Below are 16,664 nucleotides of genomic sequence, written 5' to 3' on the forward strand. Positions count from 1 at the left end.
ATTGCAACAATACTACTCAGCGGCAGAAATAAGCATGGCGGTAAAACTTCAACGAACGAGTTATGTAAGAAAAAGCCCTTTTACTAACCGTTCAAATGTCAGAGCGTGACAAAACACCGAATAACTATACTGGCATTATACCACGTTTGTTTGCAAGGCCCTAATCGTATAATGCTGGCAATTTAATTACCTCGTAGTTTCAGAGTAGTTGCCTACAAGTGAATACAAATAAGCAGTATTGCATTTCAGCTGGGTTCCACAAAGCTGTATGATTCGCCTTGACTCAGATACGTTTGTTAATTATAATTACAGTATCGTATTTGATTATCACTTATATTCGAGTGCTGTTGAGATGTTGACTCTTGATTTAGGTTGATCAATTCTACAGCCAGTGTATTTATTGAAATCTATTGGCAAAAGCGAAGCGGTGATTTTGGATAGGATGGCTACACTTTCGGAGGCTGAGTTCGAATCCCAGCCACGCCTCTAACTTTCGAAAGTTGAATGCGTTCTGAGAAATTGTATATCACTTACTTTAACTTTGAAGAAAAAATCGTGTCACTAGTAATCACTTATAGTCTACTGCTCTTTTCCAAGCAATACTGTAAAGTTTTTTTACATTTATAATATATTCTATACAGTTTTATAAGAACATCATACAATTTGATATATTTTAAAAAAGGTAATGAAATACAAATGGGATAGAATAAAGATTATTAAAATATTTCTTCAATTTAGTTCAACGGGTACATCCCCCGATAATATTTTGGGAATCAATAAATGTTGATTAACCACGAAAATTTTAATTTTTAAAATATATAACCATGTAGGCACTTACAACGCGTATTCAGTAGCACGCAGTGTTCAGAAAACCACAAATTCTCAAAAGCAACTCTCTTTAATAGCCACGTTTATATTATCTCTTCTGGTTCGGTATACAACAAAAGATGGCATCCAATCGCCGACCCTAATGATTTTAACAGCGTAAGACGGCCTTGTACGGATCCTCGGATTGAAGCTCTGCCATGAAGAGTTTGAACCCTAGGGCTCGAAGAATCGAAGGGTTCGCCTGTTATTCTTCTACTATTCGAAATACCAGATCATTTCTACCGCGCACTTGCAAATTTTGGAACAATCTCCCATCTGATGTGTTTCCTCAAAAATACAATGTAGGGTTATTCAAGGGGCGGATAAACAAATTCCTTAAAAGCCGGCAACGCATCGGTGGCTCCTCTGGTGCTGCAGATATTTATGGGCGGCGGTGACCACTTTACATCAGGTGATCCAATTGCTCGTTTGCCCGCTATTCATATTTAAAAAAAAAATGTTTCGGTTATTTCTGCTGAATTTCTTGCCGGCTATTCCTCCCTAGAATCTGCTTTCCGTACCGGTGGTAGAGTCACTGCAAACAGACAGACTTGACGTTTTAAAAGTGCTTATATTAGGCCTACTTGAAATAAATGAATTTTGATTAGTCCGCACGCTTCCGAGGCCGTGGTGTGAGCCCACGTCCGGATGACGTCTGAAGTCTGAGAGCCAGTCGAATTGAAACAGTGTTTAAGAAAAAGTAAAATTAAATTAGTAAATGTTTTTATAGATGTACTTATTTTAATAAATATGAGAAAAAAGCGAACAGTATCAACACCTTTAAGACTGTCAAAGGTGGCCCATCAAAATGGATATACTGTAGTTGGGAATTGAATAAGTGTTTGGAACACGTATCCTGTTCTACACGGTATTCAGTATGCTCTTATCGATGGGATGGACGTGAGCCGGAACTCTCCGGAACTTTTGAAATACTGTGAAAGGGAAAAAAGTAGCAAGTTGTAAACAACGTCCGGGGCGGACACAAAGGGAATGTGATTACGAGTTAACGGACACTCCAAGTTTTAACAGGTGTTAGAGGAATTCGAATACCTTTTTATTGTTACTAGTAATTAGATTAGTTTATAAGATGTATTGGATAGAACATGCAACTCCTTACATTGCTGATTGACCCAAATATTTTGAACTGCGACTTAACAATTATTCACTGTAAAGTCAACATCTCCTGAGGACGCTCCGAAACCGGAGCGAAACGTGCGTGGATACATTGCCGAAGGTCGGATTGGTGTGGAGTATAAGGATTGAAGAAATTCTAAATTACACCATACAGATTCTCTTGCTTTTCGTGGAGTTTAGCAAACTAAGCTTAATTTACATAATTTATTAGATGTAGTTACGATAGGTTTTTATCCTTACTGATGTTATAATTGTGAAAGTGTGTTTGTTTGTTTGTCTTTTCTTACTTTACGTCCTAATAAAACAACCAATGAACCAACCAACCAAAAACTTGATTTTTGGCATAAATTAAGTTGAAAGGTCGGAGAAAAGTAGCATAGGTAATTTTGTTTTGAAGAAACGAATTGTAAGAAACAATAACAAACGCGTATAAAGACTGTAGGCAACTGCTATAGGCTATAGTTTTAATTTAAATGTATTTATTACAACAGTTTATATATTGTTACATTTTGTATTAATACATTTAGAATAATAGTAAATTGTTCAACAAGGGGGTAAAGTAATGTTTTAAGCTACGGAAGCTAGTAGCTGGGTCTACTTTTCACACCTCCCGAGGCAATAAAATCAAGGCAATAGACCCCCGCTAAGCCTATCCGATATCTTAATGCCTTAGCCTTTCTTTTCCAGCATATGTAATAAGGCATTGTCGAACGAGACGTGTGAAAATATAATTAAACACTTGTACAGAAATCTATAAACTAAACTATATGAACAGATTAGTAATAGTGCTGTCATTCTTTTTTATGGGTTTTCGTAGTGCCATAACAGCACAATGTAGTTTGCCAGTGTCAAGTAGTTTGGAGAAGGCAGACAGCGATCGAATGCATGCGTACCATCCTGCTAATATTACGAAAGAAATAAAATAATATAAATATTAATATTTTATATACGTATTAAGTATTAGTTTGATTATATACCTGCAAATTCATTTTTAAATTATTTAAATTGAACATATCGCTTAGATGTTGCGACGGGTATAAAAAAACACGTACGGTGACGACGGGCCGCGAATAACATAGTTTGGAAATAAAACTGGACCTGGTAGTTAGCGCTACAATTAGTTTCTAGGTTTTTTTAAGATATTAAAACGATTTGGTAGAGACGAAGTTGCGCGGGTCAGCTAGTATTGTATATAGAAGTAGTAGGAACATTGATTTTTCCGAACTAAGTATGAAAAAATCACTTACCCTGAAATAACATTTCTCAATTTGAAAGAATTTTAATATATTTTTTTAGTTCTTTCTCCTTTTCCTGCAACGTCGTCGTTGTCATCCTAACTAATGGACGGACGTCTTTTGTGCGGATTTCCATACTCAACGATCTTATGCTACTAGCATCTAGCAGCTCTCGGTAAGTTTTATGTCCCTCAGTGCGGACGATTTGACAACGCTGCATTCTTCAATTCATGGTCACCATTCCAAGCCCATTCCATTCTAAGGTTGCCTGGCAGAGATCTCTACTAAGCGATAAGGCGGCCTTTTGTATTATACTTCTATTTTTATGTTTCTTATTACTTGTGTAATTGTTTTACTTCATGTGGTGTACATATAAAGAGTAAAAATAATAATTCCAGCAGCACTTCTGGACACCAACTTTCAATCTTTTAAAGCATATGCCCCAACCATTGTCCCGTTTCAATTAAATCAACTAAATGTCACTTGCTTCAACATTGAAGGAAACCATCATGAAGAAACCTTCATGCCTGAGAGTTTTTCATAAAGTTCTCGAAGGAGTGCGATGTATAGGACCAATCCAACTTAAGCCTACTAATAATGTCATAAGTATTTTACGAAATTTGGGATTAGAGATTAACCTTTTTCTGATAATTTAATCCAGCCTATCTTAACAGAGCTATATACTGGTAATTTGAGTGCATAACCTAATAAATCAATAACATTAAGCAGAAAATGGAAGTTAAGAAAATTAAGCAGTAATTTCGCAGATGCTGATTTCCTTGACTCCGTTCAGTTAAGCAACAATACAAACTAACTCCAAGGATTTACACGGATCTTTCAAAGCGTCAGCAGTGTAATGGCCTCAGAGTGACGGATGACGTCTTAAGCCCCGTGACGCAACAATGAATCACCGCGCGCAATAATCATTACGCCACTCATTGCAGACGTTAGTTGCTCATAAGTGTCCGCGGGGATATCACTGTGACCACTTAAATAAAATAAAAACGCGGTTGGCGTTGGCGTAAAGTAAACCTCACCTCCCGTCCCGAACTAAGAGCCAGATTAAACGGGCCTCCGTGATAAAGCGTCTTTGACCACACAACTCTGACCCGCGCGAGCTTTGTGGTTAGGGTTGTCTCGTGGCCGGGATTTTGGCTACATGACATGACATTTTAGGAAGACTGACGGACCACAGATTGTGCCCGTAGACGGTGAGACCGGCTTCTTTTTAATTTTTTAATAATATTACATATAGTCGCTTTCTGCAATATTACGTGATAGTAAACGTCAAGGCAGTATTATAGATACCTACAGATAGATATATGCAGACTCTGTCTAGAGGCAGAGCCCACTGCTAGTAAAATGTGACAGGGGAGTTACAGATAATAATCTGTGACTCCCCTGTCACATTTTTGTAATAGAGCTACCCCGGGGAACCTGCGTATTTCTACCGCTAAGCAGCATTGCTGTGTTCTAGTAGGAGGAGCGTAATTGTTGGTGTAATTACAGGCACATGAGGCATACTCAAGTTAATTGACACATGGCAGCACACGTAGGACGTGTTCTGTTTCTGACGTTTACCGATATTGGTACAAAACTAAAGATAGTGGCGGTTGATAGATCAGCACCTTCGAGGCGTGCGTAGCCGCTGCTCCAAGAAGTTAGAGTAGAAAACAGTAGAAGGAACTCAGAACGAGTATGTTATAAGTTGAGTTACATCATCATCTTACCTCTACGCTTTTATACGCTGTATGTACGGTGTACATTGTTTATATGAGTTGTACGCTGTATCGTTTGGTAATAGGTACTAATATAAGAAAATACCTAAATATTCTTCCCTTACAAGGGTCATAGTGTGAATCATCAAATGGCCTTTTGCGTCTTTGTACACTACCGACTTTTATACCAACGATTAAGTCGCAGTCTATACTGTGAAGGCAGAAACGTGGCGCGAGACAAGTTTTTTTTTTATAGACTATGTACGAGTATGATGTCAATCATATCGCTAAGTAATAATTATTTGGTCTTTCAAAGAGACTTGCGTCTATACTAAATCTGTGTTACTTCTTCTGCATCAATAAATGAACAGCGCCTCATGGCGTTTGATTCACTAAATTGTTTGTACTTAATAAGCCTTTTATTGCTGCGCTATAATGGTTTTAAAAAGTAATTGAAAACATATACATAGACGTATTTGTCTGGTGGGAGGCTTCGGCCGTGGCTAGTTACCACTCTACCGACAAAGACATGCTGCTAAGCGATTTAGCGTTCCGGTATGATGTCGCGTAGAAACCAATTAGGGGTAAGGGTTAAATATAACTGCCATACTCCCTAAACGGGTAGCATGCTACCATCTTAGGCTGCATCATCACTTACCACCATGTGAGATTGTAGTCAAGGGCTAATTTGTAGTTCAATAAAAAAAAAAACATAGACTTCACTTCCATGCATGACTTCATTTCTATGGAAGATTCGATGGAATAAATGTACGAAAACACTTCTAGTATAATATATTTAAATTAATGAATTGGCAACCCTAATGTACGACACTGAGTACATTGTTTGTGTACAAGAACAAGCGAGGGTCAGGGTTGGCTGGTGTCACATAATGCCGCTGCGACCCGCCTATTCCGCTGGACGTTTATGAATAGCTCTTATTTTTCTTTTAATTACGACTCCCGCTGATCTGTTGACGTATTTTGTCCTACACTGCGAGTACGACAGAAAGAGCTGCGCCGAAAATAAATTGAAGCAAAATGTGAAGGCATATTATATATATATTATTGGCATATCGTTTGAATAAGGTTTGCGAGATTTAGCGATGTATTGATAAAACATGAGACAATACATCTCATCTGAATCTCAGAATCATTTATATTGGACATACGACTATTTTTTTAAGTCGACTCATTCGCGGACGAAGTCGCGCGGGTCCGCTAGTTTTTTTTAAGTCAATAATTGAGAATATTCTTGTAATAAAATCGTTAGTTGTTCTAAGAACAAATACAAAGTAGGCGATACACGTCAGTCAATGTAGTATGCGTAGTCGATATAATTATTTTTTTCCTTGTTCCCTCTTACTTTGTTTACGACTCTCCTCCCTTTGGCAGTTTTTGAAAGGTTCCTGTGATTTCCGGAGCACGTCCTTTCCATTGATAGACGCATATTGAATCCAGTGTATGGAAACAAGATACGTGTTTCGGGCCTTCACTGCAAGGGACCGTCCTTTGGCGTAAAATATTTGCGTGATTGTCGAAGTTTTCTCAGTTATATGCGTTTTAAGTAATTAAATATCACTTGCTTCAACGGCAAAGGAAAACATTGTGAGGAAACCTGCATGCCTGAGAGTTCTCCATAATGTTATTAAAGGTGTGTGGAAACCACCAAGCCGCACTGGGCCAGCGTGGTGGACCAAGGTCTTAACCCCTTCTTTTGCAGTGGGCCGGTAATAGATCTATTTAATGCTGATAACGATGATTCGAAGTTTGAAATTAAAATTACTTCGGCGGGTAGAGTTTCGGCTGAAATGTCCACTAATGGACCTTGGTGTCTTGGAGTGATCTTTCACACAGCATGGTTTTGTACCGCAGATACTAGCATCAGTTAGGGTTTTTGACCAGGCAGGCTTATATCAGGAAGATGTCATAAAATGGAAAATCCTCCTGCTATTTGATTTAGTCAGACAAGGGCTAACTTGTAGTGGAATAAAAATAAAAAAAAACATCAAAACCAATTCTATTGGATCAGTTTGATAGGTGTATTTGTGATAATAATTATCTGGAAGAAAATAATATTATCATTTGGTATGATAAATTAATATACGCCGAACTCTTTTCAAAGCAATCTCTTTAAAAATTACAAAAAAACAGCACTAAATCTGTCAATTTGTCTTATTTGCTAGAACAACGAGTGTCCGTTCCGCAGTAATTGCATTCTCTTTGTTCCCGTCCGCTTCGTGTCTACAACTCGCTACTTTTTTACCTTCCAAGAGTTCTCGAAAGTTCTAAGCACCTAGTACTGGGACGGTTGTCCCATTGTAAATACATACTCAATTGAGAACCGATGTGGACTTATGGCATAGTTTTTTATATATACTTGCTACTATATAATATTACTTGCTGGAACTTTTATCACTGCGCGTATTTTCACGCGATGCCATTGTATGTTTGGGTAGCACCGCCGCTCTACGCTGTTTTTTATTACTATACCACAAGTTAGCCCTTGACATGGGGATATAAAGATAAAAGGGGATAAGTTATTATGCAGTCTAAGATAACACCGAGCTTACCGGTTAGGAAGTATGGTAGTCATAGCCCCTAATCAGGTTCTACGCGAAATCGCACCGGAACACTAAATCGCTTAGCGGCACTTCTTAGCCACGGTCAGTCTCCCACCAGACCAGTCTAGAGAAAATTCAGAAATTATAAATTCCCAGAGAGATTAAAAAACCCGTAATAAGAACGAAGTCGCGGAAAATAGGCATTTGGTGCACCAAGTTCGAAGAAAGTCCAGCATTCAGTGCTACAAAGGTCAATGTTATATCCACTTGATCCAGGACTCTGGCCCTAAAGCGGGTTTCTTGTGATTGGCCGCATGCTGGACGCAAAGCTGAACGCTGCCAAGAACGCCGCAGCTTGGCTTTGCCTTTAAGGCCACAACCTTGAAAGAAGCAGGCGTTGCTTTGCGGAATTCCATGATATACTAAGAAAATTGAGCTTATTTTGCTATAATCCGCGAAAATCGGTAGAATTACAGATTCTAAGGTTTTTTTCACGGAGTGTAAATTTATAATTTCTTCACTCTTTATACACCACACGAAACATATCTTCGGCAATGTCGTTGAGCTCCGACACCGGCGCTCAGGAGATGTTGACTTTACGATGAATAATAATATGAGTTTTTAATTCACAATTATTCATTGTAAATTCAACATAGATAGCACATAACAACCTTGCCAACTTGCGCTGTCCAACTTGCGTACTGAGCGGCGTACAAGTTGAAGTCCTACGTGCAATCCACTCCAATCCGAATCCAATCACATGACACGAACGGGCGGGCGTGTTTGTGTGCGTGTCATGATTATTTGTGTTAACGCTAGTCGTAAACGTAATCGCCACCTCGGACGCGAGCTTGACGCCGCAGTGTAGCCTTGCCTTTAGTTCCACGAACTGCAATTCGTTTAATTTATCATTCCATTCATATTATTAATTTCAAATGATTATTATAAAAAAACGCTTTCGTATTTATTACATTCGTATTTGAATTCCTCTGACTAGTAAAACTAACAATCATTATGAGTAGTGTTGAAAATTTTGTGCCGTATGGTGACGTCACGTCTCGCGCGCGTGTCTTACGTGGCGACTATTGGAATGTAACGGAGAACGCCATATATTGCCACCTACTGCGATTACCACACCGTCTGCCCAGCGTGGTTATCATGGGCAAACCCTTCCGTTGGGTAGACACCCTTCCTACATTACTACTATACTTCGCTTCTATAGGTTATTAAGCAATTGATAACGATTAAGACTCCGCGAGCTATCTTTGCATCGTTCGAGTTCATGTAGGACTGAAGTGTACCGATAATGCATTCGTATTTATATCAAAATACCCACCAACATGTTCCATTTGATTAACAACCAATGTTTATGTCATGAACATTGGTTGTTAATCAAATACATTTAAATTGTTTTTTAACGTTTTTGTAAAAATTCTGGTCAATTTAATAAAATATCTGGAAAATATGAATTTAGGATTAATTATTTACCCACTATATAAATTTACTCTAACACAATGTAGCAAAAACAATGAAATACGAAACGCGTAATAATGTCAATTAGTCAAAAATTTATTATTAGAAAAAATTAAAATAAAAGCTATAAAACCAAGAAACAATTTCAATTTCATTTTAACTATTACAAGTGAGTGCAACAATAAACTATGTACAGTTTTGAAAACTATTAACAAGTTACATAGCTGCAGGGTTTACCTTTCAGTTTAAACGGGCACGCGATCATCATTGAATTCGCTGTGTTGAAACATAATTATATTTATTTTCTACCACCCCTATTCTTCTTATATTATAAATGCGAAAGTGTGTTTGTATGCTCTTCCTTCACAGCCTAAGTAAGTAACTTATCAACTTGACCGGCATATAGCTAGTTGAAAAGACGGAGAGTAACGTAGGCTACTTTTTATCCCGGGAAAACACACTATTCTAGCGAGATTCGTAATAAACCCTAATGAACGCGAACACAACGACAACGATTCGGCGGATCGAAGGGTTTCGGGGACTCGTTAAGCAACAATTGACAATTAAATTCGGTTTTTTTAATCACCTTAAATCCATACGAAAAATAAAAAATGTGATAATACAAACACAAAATACCACACCTTGTGGCAAGACAAGTTAAGTTATATATAATCGATTGTTGAAAGGTAAATGTATGCCGAGGAATCTTCATTGATGAGCGTTGCTTACTTAGGCATTGCCTTGACCGTCGTTAGTTAAAATGGGCATTATTGGACCCACCCCCTCCTCTCTGGAAATCCCCGTCTTTAATGTAAGCAATTTATAATCACTTGATTTAACAGTAGCTTTAGAAAGTAAATGTATTTTTTTCAAAATCCTATTTGAAAAAATTCCATGGCAACGACCCAACGCGCTGTTACAGTTTTTTTTTTTTTGGCATGTTGGAAAAGCTTTATTGCTACCTCCGACCCTTGGGCAGGATGAAGGTTATGTGGGACTCCCCCCTCTAAAGGGGTATACCCAAACTGAACACCACCACGGCATGTCCCTCTTGTTGGCTTTGGGAACCCGTTGTATACCTCCCGGACGTCTGCCAACCACCACAAACGATTGATGAGGCTCCCGCGCTAACAAGGAGGGGATCAGGACAGCTTGAACCCCCCCCCCCCCCCCCTCAGACCGTAGAGAGGCTTGTTTAGTGAATGCAAGGGAAGTAATGCCATACCACCGCGACTATCGCCTAAACATATTGCATTATGTTATATTCGGCTTAAAGACATTTATTTCTCAAAAAGAACACAATAGTTCACTTACATCGAGAATGCAATAATATTTTAAAATAAGTGCATACAAAATCTCAAAGTGCTTTACAAATGTACCATATTATTTAAAAGTAAAAATGTTTGTGGGTGGTTAAAGAAAAAGTTAGCGAGCGATAATACAAATCGTTTTATAGGAAAGAGGTGACATTAACTTAACTGAACGGTATTTTGTACATGACATAGTTTGTTTGCTGAATTCAATGACTTCAAGGTACCCAAAAGCTACCCGCCGCCTCCCAAGAGAAGCTGGCGAGTCTTCTTCTTCTCAGTCTTCTTCTCACTCGTCTACTCCTGAGCGGGAACGCGCTGTTACCTACAAAAAACATACATTCATTCAATTCAACCAACGTTGTGGTATCTTGAAGAAAAACCCTATTATAATATTAAAGATTATTTAAACAATAAAAAAGCTTGGGTGTGAATTACTCTTGCTTCATAGCTTAATATAAATTTACTGGAAGATGGTGGTAACAAAAAATTAATTTACCCGGCTAAGTTTGTTGTGGGCTCTTCTTAGACCAGGGCTTGTTTGGAACCCTCGTAGCTTTAGATTTAAGTTGGCGAACGAAGTTATCACCATCCCGTTACACTTGCGTCAACAAATATGTATGAACGCTTCATAAGTGCCTGTGATAGGCCTACATGAATAAAGAAATTTAAATTTTGAATTTTTTGAATTTTGAAGTCGTTTAATTCAGCAAACAAACTATTCATGTCTGATTCTTTAACAATACGATAGCACATAATGCAATATGTTTACGCGATAGTCGCAGTGGTATGGCATTACTTCCCTTGCATTCATTTAACTTTACGTTATACCAACACATTAGTTTGAAAGTTTAATGCTGTATGCAAAATTTTAACGTTGCGACTTACAACAATAGATTTATTATATAGTTATCAGTTACATAATTACCGAATATTGTTAAACCATACCTAACCTAACAATTCAATATATAAATGTTTATTAAATTTAAAAGTATATTAGTGTGTATGAAATGATGTTTTGGAATTAAAGGCTATTTTATTTTTATTTTTATTTATTAGTTGTATGAAATTGTGGTACTATAATTTCGCTTTAAAGTTTTAATACCTTACACACTAAATTGATGTATTTCGACCAAATAATCCACTGAGGTCTTTTGGACACGGATTTCCACACTCGATGCTCTTGTGCCGCTCGATTTTTTTTTATCTTTATAACTGACGGACAAAGATAGCCTACTTGATAGTATGTGGAAAACCATCGCCTATAAACAGAGACGGCCTTGACGGCCGATTGGCGCAGTTTGCAGCGACCCTGCTTTCCGAGTCCAAGGCCGTGGGTTCGAATCCCACAACTGTAAAATGTTCGTGTATTATATGTATGTATATTATTCATAAAAACATTCATCAGTCATCTCAGATCTTTTTGGTGTGGAGTATACGGATACGGATTGAAGCAATTATAAATTACACCATACAGATCTCCTGCCGTTCGCGGAGTATAGCAAATTAAGCTTAATTTTCATAATATATTATGGATTTCCGCAAAGGGCCGGCGCTCACTGACGGCGTGGCACGGCATGGCACAGCAGGTTATGCTGCGGCATCCCGCGACGTCCCGTGGCATGCCGGAGCATCTCGCGGCTTGCCGGGGCATCCCGTGGCATGTCGTGGCATCCTGCTGAAAGCCCAGCCACTCTCGCCCAGCAATCATAATTAATCGATAAAAAGTGACCCATACGTCTCGCGGGATGCGACGGCGCACCGCGGCAACGCGTGGAATGAAACGGCATGACACGTCATGCCGGAGCATCCCGCGGCGCGTCGCGTCTTGCCGCAGCATCCCGCGGCACGTCGCGTCATTTCGCGGCACTGTGGTATCAAAATAAAGTAACTTGAATTCTAAACTCGTTGAAATAAGATTCAAAATAACTTGATTAGTAATAAAATCCTTTGCCATGACACGCCATGCCATGCCGAAAAAGACAAAAAACTGTTAGATGCAGAAATCCTTTTTTAAGTAATTCACAATACCATTTTGGAGTTACAAAAGTGGAAGATGTCGCAAGAATGCAGCCTGTAGGGCTCAATTAAACAAGCTTGCATGCAAGTTGCCTGTGCCTCCATAAACTCACCATAAAGAGCGTCGAGTCAAGTTATAAGATGGAATTGTAAATAATAATGTTGTCTCATTCGCAGGTACATTACAAATAGTGAAGAGCGAGGAGGAAGACCAAGGAAAGTTTGAATGCGTCGCCGAGAACGCCATCGGCACCGAGTTTTCTAAGCCAACTTCTTTATACGTCAAAGGTAAGGTTTTATATAATTTACTCAATAAAAATTTAGGTTTAGGCTGGAAAGCCTTAAACTATAGATACAATATTAGTAACTTAAAGAGGAAACACATTAAACAAGAGTTCTAGGGCAGAGTCAGGTGTTTTAGGTAATAAAAAAGTAGAAAATAAATAAATAAAAACTAAAAAACACGCTTTTTATAGAAAACCGAACTAAAAAATATAAAATAAATTTTAATAAATTTAAATTAAGAATAGTGTTAAAAATTTCAATAAATATAAATGAATAATAGTGTGAATAAAAAAAAAAAAAATTATTGTAAAAAAAGCGTGGGGTGCATGGTGTCAAGTTATAAATATTTTATTGACAGCTATGAGTAGAGTGAATATTATTTTGATAATATCTTAAAAGTCACCCCAGATCATTGCAATAGGACAAAATAGTTCTCGATTAGAAATCGCACTCTAAGCACCACATTTTTAATCATCTTAACGAAAGCCATACAAATAAAACGTTTAAAGATTATGATAGTGTAATATTAAGCTTCCGTAAAAAACGAGAGGAAATGATTTTCTTGAAACTGGAACGTAGACAATAACCCCCCATTAAAACCCCTCTTTCACCTGGAATTAATCTAAAGTGCAGTAACAGTGTTTATTAACTCGATAGATTTTCACTTAAAGCTCTCATCAAATTTACTTTAGTCCACATCACGCAACTTCAAACGGACACCGTTGGCCGCAGGCACACATGTTTGCACCGAGCGCGATTGTGGCGCTGTTGAAAATTACATATGAGAGTCATTATTTTCCAGCGCAGCGCTTTATCAGCTGGAAAGTAGGCTGCGGGAATAATATTTGCGGTACGTTCGCATGAGATAGCGTCGGTAGTCGGTACGCTAACTACTCGTATCTCACTTCAGATTGCCGTGACTGATTGTGCACTGAGTGCTGGCGATTTATAAAACGACGCGGAGTCTGAATAAATTGGTGTTAACATTTTTGGTGGTGTCCAAGATTTTCTGGAAGATATGAAACGGTAACGTAAGGAAATATATAAAGGCAAACATGTCCTCTTAACATTTCGTGCAAAGAAATCGGCCATTTTAATTACTGAGATCGAGATGATGAAACCCGTTTTTGTACCACTGGAAAATAAATTTGTGAAGAGCAGTGATAGCCTAGCGGTTAGTGGTAACTTTTTTAAGTTACGTGCGTTTTAAGTTTTTAAATATCACTTGCTTCAACAGTGAAGGAAAGGTGCAAGCCTAAGTATTTTTAATAATGTTCTCAAAGGCGTGTGGAATCCACAAATCCGCACACAACTAGGCCAGCGTGGTGTACAACGGCCTAAACCCTTCTTATAGTTGGAGGCGTACAGTGCCCAGTAGTGGGCCGCTAACGAGTTGATATGATGATAATGATTTTTGGCATGTGGTTCCATAAATAAATGATTCACATCGCAAAAAAAAAATCAGAAATTTTCCTTTAAAAGAATTGCCATAAAAGATATCGTCTAGCCGATTTGATGCATCGAAACTGTAATATTTTGCATCGAAAATATGCATAAAAGGGCTATTTTATAAAAGGAAAAAAATATGGAATATTCGGTAACAAAATATTTAGATTTTTTAAAAAAAAATCCTATGATAGAGAAGCCGGTACGGTGTCGCGTGGAAACCGATAAATGCTTTAATTTAATCATCATAACCGTAACAGGATCGCTCGCTACCATCTTGAACTGCATCATACATAGCATGCATTTAACAACTGATGACATTGCAATCACGTGTCAAAAACCCAAAGCTCGATTTTACGCCCACTGTGCGTGGCCACGCTAATAGCCTGCAAAATTCCCCGCTGTTACAAATCACACATGAGACTTCGTTATTACAATGTTATTACGCGCACAAGAGTGGGCTATTACGGGAATATTCACAACATATTCGAATGAATAGTGACGCTGCTCGGCGCTGATCGTATCTTACTGTAGTGTGACCGGAGTGCCAGCTTTTTGTAAAGCGCTCGAAAAATTACCAGATTAGTTTCTCTCAATTTTAGTGCTAACAATAACGAAGTAGCAATCAATTCAGTAGCTGTAGACGTCCTTTTAGCTAGAGCGCTGGGCACGGGGCCAAAATTAGGGAAATTAAAATAAAAAAACGTCTACGACCTCAATGGTGCAGTGGTGCTGTGTTCTTGCTGGTGGATTAGCGGAGGCCCCGTGTCAATAACAATCTGGCAATCTGAGAATTTATATTATCTAAATATTCTCTGGTCTAGTCTGGTAGGAGTCTTTCGAAGTGCTCGCCCAGGAGAGTAGTACCGCCATGCTTATTTTTGCACCACCAAAAAGAATTGTTGAAGGGCACAGTTACCATTGTTACTACAGACATAAGAGGCTTACTAACCTATGCTTCAGAATGGTGGAAAAAGAGGGGCATTTTGTAGCACGTGTTTCTTGTGGCCTGCGAAGTTTTGCTTTGTTTATAGGTGATGGCTTTAGACTTTCTAACATATGCTCATATGCAGTGGCGTGCATAGAGGGTATGCACAGGGTATGCAGATGATAAATAATTAAGAAAATGCCCTGTACAAGTTTTAAAAACTTAAGCGTAGGCTTTTTATAACTCTTACAAAGCCTATCCTTAATTTTATACATTTAAAATGCATATAAAAAATTTCGGAACTGATAGGATTTGAACCTGCGACTCTCTGGCAATCGCGGCCTGAGCGCTTTATTCAATTAAGCTACTGCTCCCCTACCGTCGATGCCGAAATTAGTATATTAGTATCCTTAAGTTTTTTATAACTCGTACTGCAGATTTATTTCATTTTATATCATCTGCATACTCTGTGCATACCCTCTATGCACGCCACTGCTCATATGCTTGGTTCGTCTATTATTACTATAAAATAAACCTCCCACTTATAAGACTACAGTACTCACCAGGGAGGTCGTCAAAAGGTTATCTCCCTTTCTACTTTAACAGAGGAAGCATGTGCCCACTTGGAGATCAATAAACTCAGATCGATGGGCGTTGCCTCTTAAATAGACACCTAGCAATAATAAGAATTGTAGAGGATCCATCCTGTACTAAATGTGGTCAGGTGGAAACCTGCTTTAACTTCATAGCTGAGAGCTGTACGCGCTGAGTATATGGAAACTACTAGGAGATATTGTTAATTTCAAAAAGGGACTGATAGGTTTCGGGATGGGTGTATGGATGCAGGATGGTATGGTCCTTACGTAGGACAGATCACCCGTCAGGCAATGGCAGGCATCCCCCTAAATGAATTGAAATACAACTCAGATTGATTTTATGGAGAATAAAATTTCAAATAGTATAATTACTGATGGACAGTTTTATGTCTGCCATGGCTACGCCATTACAACTGCCTACCTCGAACTCGGAACTCGGTAACAAAATAAGGAAACTTACGGCGATGGAGTCCTATTGAATTAGTCCGCAACTTCTCGAAAGGGACTTGGATTATTTAACTTCAAAACGAATGCCTCCGAGCTTTTATTGAAACTCTTTAGACTTGATTATCTCTTGTCTAGTTTTGAATTGTGATTCCGGTTAATATTCACGCTTATTTTCATGGAATGGAAGTTAGTTATAACTGTAAATAAATTGAGTCAAAAATATTGGATAAAAGCAGACGTTACTTGGCTTTGTTGTTCGCCAATCACAATCACCAATTGATTGTGAAGTCAACATCTGTTATGGATGTTCCGATGGAGCGCAACTTACGGGTATGACTACCATATTCCCTAGCAGTTTAGCCCGCTACCATCTTAGACTGCATCATCACTTACCACCAGTTGAGATTGCAGTCAAGGGCTAACTTATAGTGGAATAAAAGAAAAAAAAAACATGCATAGGAGGTTAATTTTGGAAGATATTTTTGGTGTAGAGTATAAACGTTGAAAAATACAATTTACGTTAGTGCTAATTGAGTACATGAAGCTTGATTTTGATTAAATAAAAACACTTATTCGATTCTCCTATTTGCTTATTTTGTTTAAATTCTTTCCAACCATATTATCTTAGTTATTAATTTTGTTTCT

General features: G+C 38.2%; 1 protein-coding gene across 2 annotated transcripts in view; it reads left to right on the forward strand.

Moving 5' to 3' along the window:
• The window catches only part of LOC120630741 (tyrosine-protein phosphatase Lar), a 629,543-nt gene that overhangs the window by 566,605 nt on the left and 46,274 nt on the right, over nucleotides 1-16,664 (forward strand). For both annotated transcript variants that reach the window (XM_039900036.1, XM_039900037.1), the window contains exon 7: nucleotides 12,495-12,605. In XM_039900036.1, the coding sequence (XP_039755970.1) occupies nucleotides 12,495-12,605 (111 nt within the window). The remainder of the gene's footprint in view (nucleotides 1-12,494; nucleotides 12,606-16,664) is intronic.

This window comes from Pararge aegeria, chromosome 16 (genome assembly GCF_905163445.1).
Source record: "Pararge aegeria chromosome 16, ilParAegt1.1, whole genome shotgun sequence".
NCBI classification, from domain to species: domain Eukaryota; kingdom Metazoa; phylum Arthropoda; class Insecta; order Lepidoptera; family Nymphalidae; genus Pararge; species Pararge aegeria.